At 53.1% G+C, this 15895-nt stretch overlaps 7 protein-coding genes across 7 annotated transcripts; 3 read left to right on the plus strand and 4 right to left on the minus strand.

Annotated features, from left to right (window-relative positions):
* Positions 1 to 152: 152 nt before the first annotated feature.
* On the plus strand, positions 153 to 2224 carry N7482_008710 (uncharacterized protein; the record flags this gene model as incomplete). Its single annotated transcript, XM_056690834.1, has 2 exons — positions 153 to 1618; positions 1675 to 2224. The coding sequence occupies 2 exons, from the start codon at positions 153 to 155 to the stop codon at positions 2222 to 2224; spliced, it is 2016 nt and encodes a 671-aa protein (XP_056540599.1).
* Positions 2225 to 2617: 393 nt separating this feature from the next.
* Positions 2618 to 3233, plus strand: N7482_008711 (DUF3716 domain-containing protein; the record flags this gene model as incomplete). The annotated part of the gene is made up of 2 exons (XM_056690835.1): positions 2618 to 3047; positions 3121 to 3233. The coding sequence occupies 2 exons, from the start codon at positions 2618 to 2620 to the stop codon at positions 3231 to 3233; spliced, it is 543 nt and encodes a 180-aa protein (XP_056540600.1).
* A 1036-nt stretch (positions 3234 to 4269) lies between these two features.
* On the minus strand, positions 4270 to 5293 carry N7482_008712 (Tim17/Tim22/Tim23/Pmp24 family protein; the record flags this gene model as incomplete). The annotated part of the gene is made up of 6 exons (XM_056690836.1): positions 4270 to 4327; positions 4418 to 4641; positions 4710 to 4923; positions 4992 to 5018; positions 5101 to 5216; positions 5279 to 5293. The coding sequence occupies 6 exons, from the start codon at positions 5291 to 5293 to the stop codon at positions 4270 to 4272; spliced, it is 654 nt and encodes a 217-aa protein (XP_056540601.1).
* A 463-nt stretch (positions 5294 to 5756) lies between these two features.
* N7482_008713 (rRNA-binding ribosome biosynthesis protein RPF2) lies at positions 5757 to 6804 on the minus strand (the record flags this gene model as incomplete). The annotated part of the gene is made up of 2 exons (XM_056690837.1): positions 5757 to 6735; positions 6791 to 6804. The coding sequence occupies 2 exons, from the start codon at positions 6802 to 6804 to the stop codon at positions 5757 to 5759; spliced, it is 993 nt and encodes a 330-aa protein (XP_056540602.1).
* Positions 6805 to 7076: 272 nt separating this feature from the next.
* N7482_008714 (valine--tRNA ligase) lies at positions 7077 to 10299 on the minus strand (the record flags this gene model as incomplete). Its single annotated transcript, XM_056690838.1, has 3 exons — positions 7077 to 8083; positions 8140 to 10152; positions 10257 to 10299. The coding sequence occupies 3 exons, from the start codon at positions 10297 to 10299 to the stop codon at positions 7077 to 7079; spliced, it is 3063 nt and encodes a 1020-aa protein (XP_056540603.1).
* A 1341-nt stretch (positions 10300 to 11640) lies between these two features.
* On the minus strand, positions 11641 to 12862 carry N7482_008715 (casein kinase II subunit alpha/alpha'; the record flags this gene model as incomplete). The annotated part of the gene is made up of 4 exons (XM_056690839.1): positions 11641 to 11730; positions 11785 to 12204; positions 12254 to 12627; positions 12748 to 12862. The coding sequence occupies 4 exons, from the start codon at positions 12860 to 12862 to the stop codon at positions 11641 to 11643; spliced, it is 999 nt and encodes a 332-aa protein (XP_056540604.1).
* Positions 12863 to 13280: 418 nt separating this feature from the next.
* Positions 13281 to 14299, plus strand: N7482_008716 (ribonuclease P subunit p30 family protein; the record flags this gene model as incomplete). The annotated part of the gene is made up of 2 exons (XM_056690840.1): positions 13281 to 13356; positions 13449 to 14299. The coding sequence occupies 2 exons, from the start codon at positions 13281 to 13283 to the stop codon at positions 14297 to 14299; spliced, it is 927 nt and encodes a 308-aa protein (XP_056540605.1).
* Positions 14300 to 15895: the final 1596 nt, after the last annotated feature.

The raw sequence follows: 15895 nt of genomic DNA on the forward strand, positions 1-15895 counted from the left end.
CCAGGGTGCTTCCACTGGCTCTGATCTGGTGGGAGTGATTCTGTTGGCCTCCTGTACAATTGAGGCGCCCGATCCACCGGATCTTTCGCTGCCAAATTGAATCAGCCTAAGATTACAGCCTCCAGATACCACCTGACACCCCACCAACAACCATGTCTTCCTCGAATTCTAATAACCAACATCCTTCATCCTCCTCCGCCGACCTTGCGTCCCAGTCAAATCCCAATGTTCATCTGGACCCGAACAACGGATACGCCCCCAGCGACAACCAGCTTGCGGGTTTGGTGGAAGCAGCAACCGCTGCTGCAGGCCAAGATGTCTCCCCTCAGTGGGCTGCCGCTGTTGCCACCGCTGCTGGGGTAGCGGGACATCACCAATTGGATGGTTACGGCGCAGACATGCATCTTGGGGACGATGGGTTCGGTGATGCGAACTTCGGCGCTGGAATGGGAGGTGGCAGGCACTTGAGAGTACCGAATGACCACTCCCAAGGGTCTGGACTATCTCGCACCGTATCAAAGAAACGGAAGAGGAACGATGATAATCTCGACCCCGCGCTGGCCGGAGCTGGCCTCTCTGGAGCGCAACAGCAGAATTCGCAACAATCTCAGCAAGCCCAGCAAGCCCAGCATGGCTATGCTGGCGATAACATTGATATCCGTCCCGTGCCACCACAGTCACTCTCCGAAGCGCGTGCAGTGGGTGTTCATTCTGCAGCAGCACTGTTTCGCCAACCATCAAGCAACAAAAAGTACACTCGCCCCCCAATGTCGAAGCTGTTTGCGTCACTTGAACTGTCGCCTGAAAACTTCTTGCACCTCCAAGCTGCAGCCAAAGGATTCATGTTGGACGATGATCACCCCGAACGGCGTGACTGCGTTGGTCAGCGCGGGAAGGGAGACACCGAAATGGTCAAGCTGCGACTATGGAACTGCGTTTCACATTTCCTTGAGGCCGAGGGAAATGGCGAGCGATTCTTCGGAGAAGATGTTGTGAACGAGGGCATGGGTCCTAGAACCTATATTTGGCCCCACGACAAGCAAAAAATCATTTCGTTGGTCATTCCTCTTTTGAGACGAATGGTCACCAACGAACGGCAACGCCAATATGCGATTGAAACACGCAAGGGAGGCGGCACAGAAGAGCGCCGGCGCCGCAAGACCAATGAAAGCTTCCAGGATTTGGATGGCCCTCGTTTCTCTCCAGAGCAACAGTTGCAGCAGATGCACAATCAGAGCCAATCGATGCCCCCGCCGCCACCCCCGGGACAGGCCGCCCAGGCGGCGATCGAATCAGATCAAATTATGGATATTGGTTTGGCTGACCTGCTCTTGGATGGATACACAGTGGACTGGAACGAGATTGCCAGATCCTATGATATGTATAACCACGACTATGAACTGGATAACCTCTGGTCTCTCTCCGGACTTCAGCAGCCTGACTGGCGTGGCCTGGTTGCAGCTGTAGATAGCCACTACCATGTTGTCCACAACGGTGATTACGAGTGCCCACCCGGCTGCGAGAAGGCAAATGTCGACCGCATTATCCATGCTGATGCGACGGCAAATCTTTCATGGCGCATTGGAGGAGGTCGCAACCTGCCTGCGCGTGACGAATTGTAAGTTTTCCACACTCCCGTTATACCGAAAACCCCATTTCCTAATTCCCCAACAGCGCCAGCAGTATCACCCGCGACGTCTCGCGGATAATTCGCGAGAACATTGCCGCAAGACATGGTGCCCCACCGACCTCTCACGTACCAGCAGGAGCAGATCACCAATTCCACCCTCAGCAACCATTCGTCCCAATCCAAGACTCGAAGCCCCACTTGGCTGCTAATGTCGCTACCTCCAACACCAATTCCCACACGCAAATCTACCTCCGCATCAATGTGCTCCAACACGGAAAACGCATTCTTCCCCGACTGGACGTACCAGCGGGCCATTGCCCTAACGTCCATACGATCAAGGAGTCGGTTCTCCGCCGCTATCACGGCCAGATTCCAGGCCTACCACTTCTACAGGGATCAGACAATATTGATCAGCAAATACAGGATTCCACTGCGGCTGCAAGCTGGAAGGTCAAGGCCTTGCTGCCGGATGGCCTTGTTGATGTCCAGAGCGAGAAAGACTGGGCCTTTGCTCTCCTCTCTGCGGATACAGTGGACTGGATGGACGGCGACTTGAAGATTCTCGTTGAACTTGAAGGTGGTAATACCCAGTAGATGACGTATCTACTTCTCTATGATTGTGACCTTTATTTTGCGATTCGGTCTTGCTGCTGCGAAGAACCTGTGTATTATTTACGGCTCGTGTACTTCTATAGTTGATACAACCAGCCCTGTGCGAGTAACCATGCTATGCTCGGGCTTTATGTTTGCATCTAGTAATCTTCCCACCGTCACGTAGTCTCCTCTTGTCGTTCTTACTTCCACGTGAGAGAGAGAATCCTGGCATGGACTGCTTCCTCCTCCACCCTCTTTCTTTACACAATATCAATCCTCCGAACCTCTACCCGCTGCATAACACATCCGAACGCAGTGGATCCTCCTGCTCCAGCCGAAACTCCAGCCGAGTGTAAAGCCGCTCTTCTACCCACCCACCGCTCGAATCTGGATATGGATATCCCTGCAAGCATTCTAGCCGAGTTCGACGCGATACTTGCAACCCCTCCGACCACCCAAATCGAAGAGCAAGATCCGGCTCCAGGAAAATGGGTTCGCTTGCTTCGCGAGACTCGGTGGGAAAATATCGTCCCCCCCTGGTTCTCTTTACTTGCGCTCATCCCAATTCGCGAGCCCGTCATCCAGCGCATCATCAACATTAAGGAGGCCCTCAGCCTCAGGGATTACCTCGAGACCCGTCTTCGGCAGCGCGAGGCCTTCCTCGCACAGGCTGTTGGCGACAAAGTCACTCCGCAGTGTGAGCAGTGCGCACAGGGCAAGGGCCAATTTGTTGGCTGTATTGTCGTTCCCGGTATGCTCCATGGTGCCTGCGCCAATTGCGTCTGGGAGAAGCCGAGAAGCCGGAAGGGACAGTGCAGTTTCCGTGAGTATCCAGATGGTCATAGTCATTGAGTTGGGGGTCTAGTGGCTCATGGTGCTGATTTGACATGAGCTAGTTGTGATCAAAGAAAACAAGGAGGATGCTCATCGTCTGGAGCATGAAAGGAAGGTGCAAAAGGGAGACGATCAGTCAATTTTCTGCGAGTGGGGATTGTCTAGCACTCAGTGATAAGTTGGGGATTTTATTTGATCATGAGATCCACAAGATTTACTCGATTATGGACTTACGACATTTTGTGATCTTCATATGGAATAAGTTATCATATGCACAGTCCCGTCAGCGAACATGCTGGCGATAACCTTGAATGACACACGACATGCTACAGTATGCTATATATATAAATCTAGCACACCTCCGGATCAGCTATTCAAAGGATAGGAAATGTAAGATGTCAAGGGCGCCCCCCGAGCGGTCCCTCAAGGGGTGGGTTTGCGGCCTGGCGGTGGCATGGAGATTCCGCCACCTTATCGAGGACCCAGAAACCCTAGGAGAGCACGATATCTGACTGGTGTTACCAGCAAGCAGTATAGATGCACCAAGAAATCTCTCACATGGGGAAGAATACCCGTGCTGCGCATGCAAGCAACTGGCGGAGCCCGTCGACAGCGTTACCAGTGGTTGAACTCGAAGTAACGGCAAATCTATCATGAGGACTGTGCGAGAACTTGGCCGACTGCTTTGATCTCGGTGGTTTGCACGGGCCGGGGGCACTCGGCATCAATGTCCGTGGACCCGCCGACAATGCTCTTGAGGAAGACCTAGATTCTTGGTAATTAGGGTCGTATATCCGCAATTGCGCCAGGCAAAGGCTGCTGAGATCTGCTGTTCATTGGAATGTTATATTCATAGAGAATCTTGCCACTGAAAGCTCAAAACATCTTTCGTACATCGTTGAGGAGAAGGTCGCTGAATAAAGTCTTATATCGCTAGCTGTCCTATGTAAATGAATTCTGCTGAAATATAAAGCCGAAGGAAAATGAACAGGTCCATGTCTCATAATACAGGGTAGTGGTAACAATGAGCAGGCCATGAAAAGATATGCACATCGCGAATGCGTTGCGTCTGGTAGGAAACAACACGGTCTCAACAAGTTGACCCAAGCAGGAAATAAAGTCTCCATCCTATACGCCGTAATCATCCAAAGCCAGCTGGAAAGAAGAATGGGGTACGTGCAGTTGATCACTGATCATCTTCGGCACTTATATCATTTATTGTGTATGAACAGGGTCCGGAATGAGTCCCAGTGATCCGAATCCGCATAACTGCACCGGGGGAACATGGTTAGCCGAAATGGTCGGAGTGGAAACAGGGCCATAACTGGAAGAGAGGGGGGGATAATAAGGGTGACATACATGTAGACCATGCTACTCCGCAAACTGGACGCTAGAGTATCGGGGTACCATCGGAAAAGATACATAACGAATGCCCAGCTCAGACTGGCAAAAGCGGGCCAGGCATTCTGGGTAATCTGGGCTCGGGCTTCGGGGGTGATGAGGGAGGAGAGAGGGTGCATGTCGGGTTGGACGGAGAGTTTCGCGAGGGAGAGCATAACGCGGGCGAAGACGTAGATGACGATCTAGTGGTGTATTAGCGCTTTGCAGGACCCAAAGTGCATTGGGCTTGAGTGTGGGAGTTTGGCCGTACCTGCTGGCTAATGCTTCCCCGCTGCCGGCCGAAGACCGCATACCCACCCAACAAACCCGCGAAGAAGCTGTCGTAACGGCCTTCCTTCCCTGATCCTGCGGGGCTAATGTTTCGTAGAACGATCATGGAGGCCTTATAGATCATGGCGAACGTGGCAAGGTTTCGAGCATGGTGGCGGGTCGCTTTGAGGACGAGCTTGACCTTTTCTCGGAATCTATACACCCGGAATAAGTCAGTTTCTCGGAGAACTCGGAGGAGGAAGGAGGAAGGGGGTTCACCTACGTGCCCGATCGGAACAAAAAGATCATGCTATATGCGAAAGTACGCCGGTCAGTATCCAACCTAACATGACCATATCGTTGCGTTCCAGAGTATCCGAGGTCCAACTTACACCAGCGCGTGCGGAAACCGCACTTTCGACCCGTAGACGACACCATTGCGCGCACCCTTCAACAGCGACAAAAACGGCGCAAACTCGGGCTTGAGGACGAGGGCGTCCAGGCGGGACTGTAGACAGATGTTATGTTAGTTGCAGCTTTTTGCATGTGCTTGTCTGGGGTGCTGCTCACCATGAGCGCATCCATAACGGCGCGCGGGACCTCAGGTGGAGGTCGAACTCGGACAGAGGGGACTACTTAAGAAGTGCACCACAGTGACGAGTCGGGAAGGCCGATGAGGTTCATGAAGAAGGAAGAATAGAACCAGAATAAGGATATGAGAGAGGGGCGGCACTTTGACTCGGATCCGCATCGAGAAAGGGCCTCGGCATGTGAGACGATGCCGACGGCCGACGTCATGGTCACGTGGTACACAGTATATAACACGCATCTCGCACGGAATGAGCCTAAAAATGGGACTAGGTGGTGAATATTCGAAGAAACTCTAAGAAGAAGATCATTTTGTCAAGAATCATGGCCTTTTACTATAGTACTTTTCCATGCCGGTACAGGAGACCTGCAGATACACAGGCGTCAAGAAGCACAAACCCTAACCGGACCAAACGCCTTGAGATAGTAGTAAATACGCAACAATGCAAGTAGATCAGTTCTAGTCCGTGCGAGCGCGCTTGTGGCTCTCGTCCTCCAAAATCTCGTCCACATCCATCATCTCCAGCTCCTCCTCGTCGTCCGACTCGATCCCCGCCCGACGCTTCAGACCCTTCATCTTGCGGGTCTGGAGGCCGCCCAGATCCTGCTTGCCCAGGTGAACGCGACCGATCTTATCACCCATCGTGTCCATGGTGATGTTCTTCTTGGTCCTCATCTCCTCGTTGGGGCGCTTACCCTGCTTCATGGCCTCCTTCATGGCCTCGGGGGTAGCGGGGCGCATGCGGCCGATCTTGAAGTCGAACTTGGGACCAACCTCCTCCAGCTCCACACGAGGTAGCTTGTGGCCGCTGCGCTTGGTGACAACCTTGTACCACCGCAGGTGCACAACCGGGGAAAGGTTCTCGCGGGGCTCCTCCGCGGCGACCATCAGAACGTATTGCAGACCTTCGACGTCGATTTGGCGGGTCTCCTCGCCCTTGAACATGTCCAGGAAGAAGCTCTTGAGCATAACGTGTGCTGAAGAGTTCGGGTCCTCCCATGGGCTACCGGAGAAGAGCATCATGGGTCGCAGGCCGAGTCCCACGTGCATGACGAGCTCGTTGATACGCGGGATGGCGCCGCTGTCGGATGCGGGAAGAAGCATCATTTCGCAAATGTCGAGAGTTTGTGAGTTGAAGATCCGTGCAAGAGTAACGCAGTTGGGGCGCTTCTTATTGCTGCTTCCAAAGACGACCAGGCCGCACTCGTTCTTGTTCGCCAAGAACTCCATGCTCTCAGTGTTCTCAAAGGGGTGAAACTCATTCTTCTTGTGGAACAGGACGGAGTGAGGCTTCGTAAGCGAGTGAAATGTCTTCAGAACGGTGTCGAGTGCCTGGGGGCATTTTGTGCCGTGCAGGAGTAGAGTCTTCTTCGCGGGTTCAATGAGCTGGGGCTCCCGTGCCTTGAGGATGCGCGCAGTGCGCGGGTTCTTTGCTTTGCTGGAAGAACTAATTCAGTAAAAGAAGACCGACCAGCCAAGATTTGGGTACGTACACTTCGCGCAACATGGTGGCTATGGGTTAATTCGTTTGAGAATGTTCGGAGTAAAAAACGCAAAAAAGTTTTGGGGTGAGGCCTTGGCGCCCGCTTATCGATAAGCACCGACCCACACCGGGCGCCTGAGCTTCGCCAAAGAAAACAAGTCTTATAGAGCAATTCAGCCCCCCAACGTCTTATTAACTTTTTTTTGGGAATGGAGACATCCGTTTTTTAACAAAAGGAAATAGGAATTCATTCATATAATTTAATCTATAGACCAGACAGCGGTGACCTCCGCACTTTACTCAAGGCGGAGCTTTTCAAACTCCTTGATCTGCTCCTCCAAGCGGGCAGCCTCGCTCTCAGCATCACGAAGACGCTTCTCTTCAGCCTCACGAACCTCGACCTTGACCTTCTCCTTCCAGTTGGGAGCACTCATGACAGTCTGAGACCTGCGAACGGTCTCACGGGCCCTCTCGAGGCTGGCCTTGGCCTTCTCCTCCTGCTCCAGGGCGACCTCCTTAGACACACGCAGGTAAACAGCAGCCTCGGCGCCAACGGGGGCAACAACGCAGCCTGAGGGAGGGGCCTTGTTGTCCAGACCCAGATGAGACAGCTCACCCAGGGTCTTGCCACCCAGAGAGTGGATAGCGTTCAGTTGCTCCGACACGGTCTTCTCGCTGGTAGCATCGTAGGTCTGGATGATGATGTCGCCCTTGGTCTTGACATCGTACTGGGCTAAGATGGAGCGGATGGCCTTCGAGGAATTCAAGATGAGCTCGTAAGCTTTCTCCGCGGCTGGGTCGTCGAACTCAGCACGGTACTCGGGGAACTTGGCCTTCATGATTGAGATGGTGCTGTCATCTGGGCGGCGGGGCAGACGCAGCCATAGGTGCTCGGTGACGAAGGGCATGATGGGGTGGATCAGGCACAGAGCTCCCTCCAGCGCGGTGTAGAGAGTCTGCTTGGCGGACTCCTGGGTCTCGGGCGAAGCATCGGCGGCCAGAAGGTACTTCGAGTTCTCGATGAACACGTCGCACAGCTGGCCGTACCAGTACTGGTAGGAGGTGTTGGCGGCGACAGAGAACTCACGAGCCTCGAGAGCCTCGTTGATCTCCTTGGCAGCGGCGTTGAACTTGTGTAGAATCCAGCGCTCCGACAGGGACTCGTGGCCAGTTTTGGCTACGGTGGCTTGGGGCTTGAAGTCGTCGCCGAGGTTGCCAAGAACGAACTTGGTGGCCTGGTAGATCTTGTTACAGAAACGACGGTATCCGTGAATGACCTGGACATCGAAAGCGATATCACCACCTATGACACCTAGATTAGTAGATGAGACGGGAGTCAGATGGGAAAAAGATGCTTACCACCGGTGGTGTAGGAGACGAGGGCAAAGCGCAGAGCATCAGCACCGCACTCGGGGATGCCTTTAGGGAAGGCCTTCTTCTGGTACTTGGTAGCAGTAGCGACCTCCTTATCCGGCATGTTACCGAGCAGCAGCTTGTCGTGAAGAGTCTGCAGCTGAATACCCTCCATAACGTCCAGAGGGTCAATGACGTTACCCAGGGACTTGGACATTTTGCGGCCCTCCGAGTCACGGATCAGCGAGTGGCAGTACACCTCCTTGAAAGGAATCTTGCCAGTCATCTTGATACCGAGCATAATCATACGGGCGACCCAGAAGAACAGAATATCCCAGCCAGTCTCCAGTACGGTAGTGGGATAGAGGTTCTCATAGTCGTGGGTCTGACGAGGCCATCCCAGAGTCGAGAAGGGCCACAGGCCAGAAGAGAACCAGGTGTCGAGGACATCGGGGTCGCGCTCCAGGGAGAACTTCTTGCCGGGGAACTTGGCCTCGGCCTTCTTGCGAGCATCCTCCTCAGTGCGGCCGGTGACCCAGTAGTTGCCATCAGCGTCATCGTTTTGCTCGCCCTCAACCTTAACGAAGTAGGCGGGGGCCTGGTGACCCCACCAGAGCTGACGAGACAGACACCAGTCGTTGAGGTTCCGCATCCAGCGGAAGTAGCTCTTCTCTGCGGACTCCGGGCGGATGATGATATCACCCTTCTCGACAGCCTCGATGGCGGGCCCAGCCAGAGACTCCATCGCCATCCACCATTGGGGCTTGAGAATAGGCTCGATAACATCGTTCGACTTCGCGCAGCGAGGGACCTTCATGGGGTTGTGTTCCCACTTCACGTACAGGCCCTTCTCCTTCAGGGCATCAATGACCTTGTAACGGGCATCGAAACGTTTCATGCCAGCGAAAGGCCCACCGTTCTTGTTGAAGGTACCATCGTCGTTCATGACAGAAATGAACTCCAGGTTGTGTTGCTTGCCGCGGTTAAAATCGTTGAAGTCATGAGCCGGGGTGATCTTCACGGCACCAGTACCAAACTCAGGCTCGACACCCTCATCGGCGACAATGGGGAGCAGACGGTCAATGAAGGGGTGGCGAGCGTTCTTGCCGACCAGGTGCTTGTAGCGAGGGTCGTTGGGGTGGACGGCAATACCAGTGTCACCAACCATGGTTTCCGGACGGGTGGTTGCAATCTCAATGCGCTCAGTAGTACCATCAATCTCATAGCAGAAGTGAGTCAGAACGCCGAACTCGACCTTGCGATCGTAACCGGGCACATCCAGGAGAGTACGGCCCTCAATCTCCTTGTTCTCGACCTCAAGGTTGGAGAGAGAAGTGTTCAAAGCCACACACCAGTTAACCAGACGGTTGGCACGGTAGATAATGCCCTCCTCATGGAGACGGACGAAGGTCTCAGTCACGGCAGCGGATAGGTTGGGGTCCATGGTGAAAGCCTCACGAGACCAGTCGAACGAACCGCCAACTCTCCGGAGAGCGTTCTTGATGTTCTTGTGGTACTCGTCCTTCCAATCCCAGATAAGCTTGGTCATGGCCGGACGTCCCAGATCGTGACGGGTCTTCTTCTCCTTCTTCCACAGCATCTTCTCAACAACACTCTGGGTGGAGATACCGGCGTGGTCCATACCGGGAAGCCACAGAGTGGTCTTGCCCTTCATTCGCTGCCAACGTATCATGGTATCTTGCAGGGCGTTGGTCAGGGCGTGTCCCATGTGGAGGGAACCGGTAACATTGGGGGGAGGGATGGGGATAACGAAGGAGCCCTCAGGCTTGACCTTGCCATCGGGACCCCATTCGGGCTTGAAAAGATCGCGCTCCTCCCACCAATCCAGGCGGCCAGCCTCGATGATCTTGGGATCATATGCATCGGCAGTCTTCTCCTTCTCGACCTTCTGCACCTTCTCCTTCTTCTCGGCCTTGGGTGCGGCGGGCTTAGAAGCAGCCTTGGCCTGCTTCTCTGCAAACTTCTTCGCCTTCTCAGCCTTCTTGCGCTCGCGCTCCACTATAAAATACCCAAGCAATATCAGCATGTGTCCGCCTCCAAGAGAAATCCAATTATTGTTGAGCAATTCAAGGTTGACTGGGGATTCGGCTGGTTCCACATACACTCCTTCTCGGTCTTCACCTTCGGGGCGCCGGAGCCATCCATCGCTGTGGCTTCGGCGATATCGTTGCGCGTCTGTTCGTCGACCTGGGGGGCTTCTCAGTAGAGGGAGCGGTATTCTCCCCAACTGTGTCATTCCTTTCATGAGTTTGCGGACTTCGGGATGAGTCATTGATCATTGGAGGGAGAAAACTGACTGGGGTTCTGGGAAGCAGAGTTCTGAGCCATCCTGGAGAATGATCGATATGTCGGAGGAAATCTCCAAGGCGCCGATCGCGCCACGAGTCGCCGGATAAGTATCTTGAGGGGAGGAAGTTGCGACAAAGAGGGGTGGTTGTGCGAAATGCGGCCAGTTTAAATTTCCCACGGCAAATGAGAGGGCGGGGCCCAAGTGAGGATCGGTGGGGACCGCGCGACGCTGGGGTTGGCAGATGAGTCAGAGTTCCCCTATAGAACGCTGCGCACCATTGGACTAGTTCATAAGTCTATAGTTGCTGTTTTGGCCCCTTCTTTATTTTGTTCGATCTCTCGTTGTTGCTACAGGCTATCGAGATTGACCTCACGTGATGGCGCCGGTGCCAACCCGGGGTCTGATCAGCGCGCGATAAGGCGCGATAGTCGGCGCAGACTGCCCGCGGGTACACGATGGGCCGGGTTAATACATCTTGTAAACAAGTCATAACAAGTGAATTGGCAATGCATTGTCTCTTCGAAAACCCCTCGTAGCATGGTCACCAAGCATGAGTACCTCCCCGATACCATCACTCCATTGAATGTGCACGTTAAGCAGGAAGCAGCCGCAAGTAAGAACTAGGGGAAGCATAAAACTGCGAAAAACAAAATCACATGGAAAGCAGAGAGGAGAGAAAAAAGCAAACCATAACACCAGACAAAGGATGAGGGAAGGGGGGGAAAGGAAGAGAAATGGCCAAGACAGGGAAACCAGCGCTATACAAGTAGGCAGTATGGCAGAAAAAGGGATGTTCCTCCCGCTCTAAGACGCCAACTGATTTATTGCGCTCACTACCACGCCCGTAGAACCGAGACGATGCAGGGCTGGCCAGCCCAAAAAGATTAGATGTCATGTCTTGTCATCAACGCCGTCTCCGTTCGGGATTCGGTCACTCATTGCAGCCACTCTTCCCCCGGAGGGAAATCCAGGAGAAATCATTGCGAAGTGGTTGCGTCGATCTTTCTCCTTCTTGTTTCTCGATCGTGTGCCGCTAAATCTGGCAAATGTTCAAACTCAAGACGCAAAGGAAGGTCCATGATGCCGGGCGCTATTCTCGTGATAGGATGCTTGGGGGAAGGAGAGTAGGAAAGGTGCAGATAGGAAAGAGAAGAAGGAAAAAAAAGCCACGGTCATCAACAACTGCTGGAGATAGATCAGGACTGGGCAGCAGCGTTGCTCTGGGAATCAGCGCGGACGGGATCAAAGTAAGGGTGGGCCATGGCCTCTTGGGCGGTCAAGCGTTCCTATAGAAGTGATTAGTATGAAACCCATAACCCATAAACATATATATAACATACGGCGTGATCATAACGAAGCAGCTTATCAAGGAAGTCAATGGCTTCTTCGCTAACAAAGCGCTGGTTCTCAGCAGTAACGAACGAGTGCCACGGCTTGCGAGGGAAGCGCGAGAGGATCTCGTCATACTGCGGGTCCAGCTCGATGTCGTACTTGTCCAAATACTCGAAAAGTTCCTCAGTTCCCAAGACCTTGGCGATCTTCACCAGTTGGTCCGAGTTGCTGTTGCCGTGGAAGAAAGGTTCCTTGCGGAAGATCATGGAGGCAAACATAGCGCCCAATGACCACATATCGAGCGAGTAGTCGTACTCCTGGAAATCGACAAGCAGCTCAGGGCCCTTGAAGTAACGAGATGCGACTCGGACGTTATATTCGGTACCCTTGTGATAGAACTCAGCAAGACCCCAATCGATCAACCGCAGCTATAGAATTTTAGCATATATATCACCTGGAGAACTGAAAATCACAAACCTTGCGCTTCTCGTGATCGATCATGACGTTATGGGGCTTGACGTCTCGGTGCATGATACCCTTGCTGTGGCAGAAGTCCAGCGCCTTCAGGAGCTCGTAGACATAGAACCGAACATCATAGTCCGTGAAGCGGGGGTATAGAGTCCGGAAATCGGTGTTGTTGACGGCCTCAAAGACTAAGCTGGGGGTCTTGCTCTGGTTGTCCCTAACAACGTCCAGCAAAGCCACAACGTTGGGACCGCCAGCGAGATTTTGGAGAATCTTGATCTCACGCTTAATTTTCTTCTTCTTGACAGGTTTGAGCACCTTGATGACACATTTCTGGTAGTTGACGACGTTGATGCCTTCGAATACCTCAGAGTACTTTCCACGACCTGAAAAAGGATTAGTGTCAGCAAACGGTTGGCGTGGCAGTTGTCTCCACACCCCAAACAGAGTGGCAGGTGATACCACTATCTGCCTGGTTGGATGGCTTCCAATCAAATGTTACATACCGATCTTGCGAACAATCTCGTAGTTCTCGAGGACGCCCCAGGAAATGTTCACACTGTCATAGTCCCAGTAGGACCGAGGCATATGCTCGTTGACGTCGGCGTACACGCGCGCCATGGTGGTTGCAGACGACTTCCGAATCCGCCCACAATGGGAATCAGATGCGGCGGGGTCACGCGGGGCACAACCGAGCGACGAGGCGGGGAGGGGTCGGGGGAGGTTGACACAGGGATAAGACAGCGGCAGCAGCGGTCCCAGCAACTGACCAGCCTGAAATCAGCCGTGCTATCGATCGTCCTGATGCAATGGGGTTTTGGAGGGGGGATATTATGAGAGCGAGATCTGTTCCGCCTTGTCACGGGATTTGGCTGTGGAGAGAAGTCTCGATAAGGCTAGACTGTGGGCTCCCGGCCGATATTTATTCCGGACGATTTTCAGATTGCCTCTTTCGGACAGGTCGTGACGGCGGCTTTCTTAACTTCTCCACGGACGCAGGAACCGGCCCGATGCCCTCAGGCCCTTTTTAAAAGGCACCATGTTCTACGATCTGAACGTTCCTTACAGCCCAGATGACCCTGAGGCGCCCCACACCTTGAACTTTCTGGCTGAACGTAAGTCATTCTCCTGGTCTCGGCACACGATCCGAACATGTTTTAAGCTTGCGGACCACATGAGGTACTAACCTGACCTGACCTGGTCGCAGTTGGTTACACCACAGTGGCCTTGTCCCAAACTCTCACTGGGAAGCTCCCCTCGAGCGTTAGCCCTCCGCCCCTGCCACCGAATCCGCCAAAAACCCTCCAGCTACTGACCCGGCTCAACCTAACGCTTTCCGACCCCGCGCAAAATCAGCGGCTCAACAACTTGACACAAGCTTATGACATTGTTGCTCTACGCCCCACAAATGAAAAAACCCTCCTCAATGCCTGTACCAACTTAGAGTGTGACGTGATATCACTCGATCTTTCTGTGCGACTTCCATTCCATTTCAAATTTAAAATGCTGTCGGCTGCGATATCACGTGGTATTCGCCTGGAGATCTGCTATGGTCCGGGGGTCACAGGGAGCGGACTGGATGCCCGCCGCAATCTTATCGGGAACGCAATGTCATTAATCAGAGCTACTCGAGGCGGCCGCGGCATTATTGTGTCAAGTGAGGCCAGGCGCGCGTTGAGCTTACGGGCTCCATGGGACGTGATCAATTTGACCTGTGTTTGGGGTCTGTCACAAGAGCGCGGCAAGGAGGCAATTTGCGAAGAAGCTAGGAAGGTCACAGCATTGGCCAGGCTCAAGCGTACCAGCTGGCGCGGAATTGTTGATATTGTTCATGGCGGCGAAAAGGCTAAGCACGAGAAGCCGATCGCAAAACAAAAGGGCCAAGCCCAGTCAACGGCATCCACAGAGCCGGGAACCATCACCGATACTCTGAAGAGAAAGGCGTCTCTTGGATCCGAGTCGGTCGCGGAGGAGGCTGAGAAGCCTCTGTCCAAGAGAGAGATGAAACGGCGAGCGAAGAAGGCTCGACTAGGGTCACAAGGAGAAGACGCGAGCTGAAAAACTACCATGAAACTTTCAACTGCTGACCACCATTGACACGGTGTGTACTGTGCGAATGGATGAATCAGTTGGCCAGCTTTCCACTCAGTATTGAAGCAAATTGTTCCGGGGGAGTCCCCTGTGCTCAATCTCCGAGCCTTTGACTCCCGTCGAGCCCCGGCGGTCGAGGACTTCCTTGTATACAACCCCTCGGTTTGCACAAGGGCAGAATATGCTTTCTTGCCACTCCCAGCTGCTGCACGGCATGACCGTGGGCTCCGCTGGAAACGTCAGCCGTCTTTCGCCCACTTCCACGAACCGGCCATGTCTGCTGTGGCTTATCCAAAAATGGCCACGAGTGAGCTTTGGTCTCACTCTCAGTGGCTGTCGTGGCTGATATATGTAGGCTAATTGCATAACGGGCCACAGCGTGTCCCGTTCTTCGTTTTCGCATCTTCGACTCGGGCCATTCAAGCTGTCTTTGGGACCCTGCCGTTTGTCAACTATCAAAGCCGACGGGGTCTTCCCATCAATGTGGCTTGCTTGCATTGGTTCTGTAGTTATCCAGAGCATCAATACCAAATTTCTTAATTCTACAAGCTCCAGCTTTCATGGGCCATCGTTATTTTCCTCATTCCTACCTGCCCATAAACTGTTTTCTCTATGCCCTTCTCAAACCTTCCCATCTCCGCTTCCGTCCACCTGTTATGTTGATCTCTGATTTTTCACAATTTAGTATCCGTGCCTCGGCACCCAGTGTTCTAGTTTGACTTGGTCTGGACTCGTCTCTTACTGAGAGCTCGCAACGCTCAAACTCCTTTCGTGAATTTAGATCCTTTCTGCATCCATCAGCTACAGACTTATTACCTTCACACCACCTGGAATCTTGATTTGCAAAACTGGAATTCTCGTGGGTTCCCAAGCTTAGGGTTGGAAGACCCTCTCGCTCGTTTATTGTATCTATTACGAATGGACCAGGATCCCATGCTTTCTCAATTCAACTTTATACTTTCGTAGATGTCCGCAATAAAGCCACAGTGGTTCCGATCACAGGAATCTAAACCGGGGCATTTCCGAAGCTATCCCCAGCTACAATATGAATCAACTCTGAGAGGGGAAGGCTCCTCTTGAAATACGAAGATAGAAAGAGAGAATCACTTCTCAGGCGCTATCATAAGCATTCGTCACATACGAACACCATGTTCAATGCACTGTTAGTGTTCTACGCCCGTCGAGCCTGTCCAGAGTCCCAACTGCGACAAGCCCCGACGGCGGAGGCAAGAAGGGTCAAGGTTCTTATCAAGTGAATGAAACAACACAATGGCCTTTGCGTATGATACTCTTTCAAACTCATTAGTTCCGAGACCAACTCAGCTGTTCCGCCAACAATGTCTCAAACTGTCAATCAAAGGGTGAATCTTTTGGTCTTCCAGAGAAGGCTGGTTGGTTGAGATATAACATTTCCACCTCCCTCATCTGAAAACTTTGCCCAACATCGTCCCATTGATCACCATCGCTCTTCATCCTACCCAAACATTGACTTTAGTGTTCCCGGTACCCAACTCGTCCCAGCACCCCCAACACCACGCGCCGTAATTCTTGAGCCAATCTCAG

This window comes from Penicillium canariense, assembly GCF_028826845.1.
Source record: "Penicillium canariense strain IBT 26290 chromosome Unknown utg000006l_segment0_segment0, whole genome shotgun sequence".
In the NCBI taxonomy this organism is placed as follows: domain Eukaryota; kingdom Fungi; phylum Ascomycota; class Eurotiomycetes; order Eurotiales; family Aspergillaceae; genus Penicillium; species Penicillium canariense.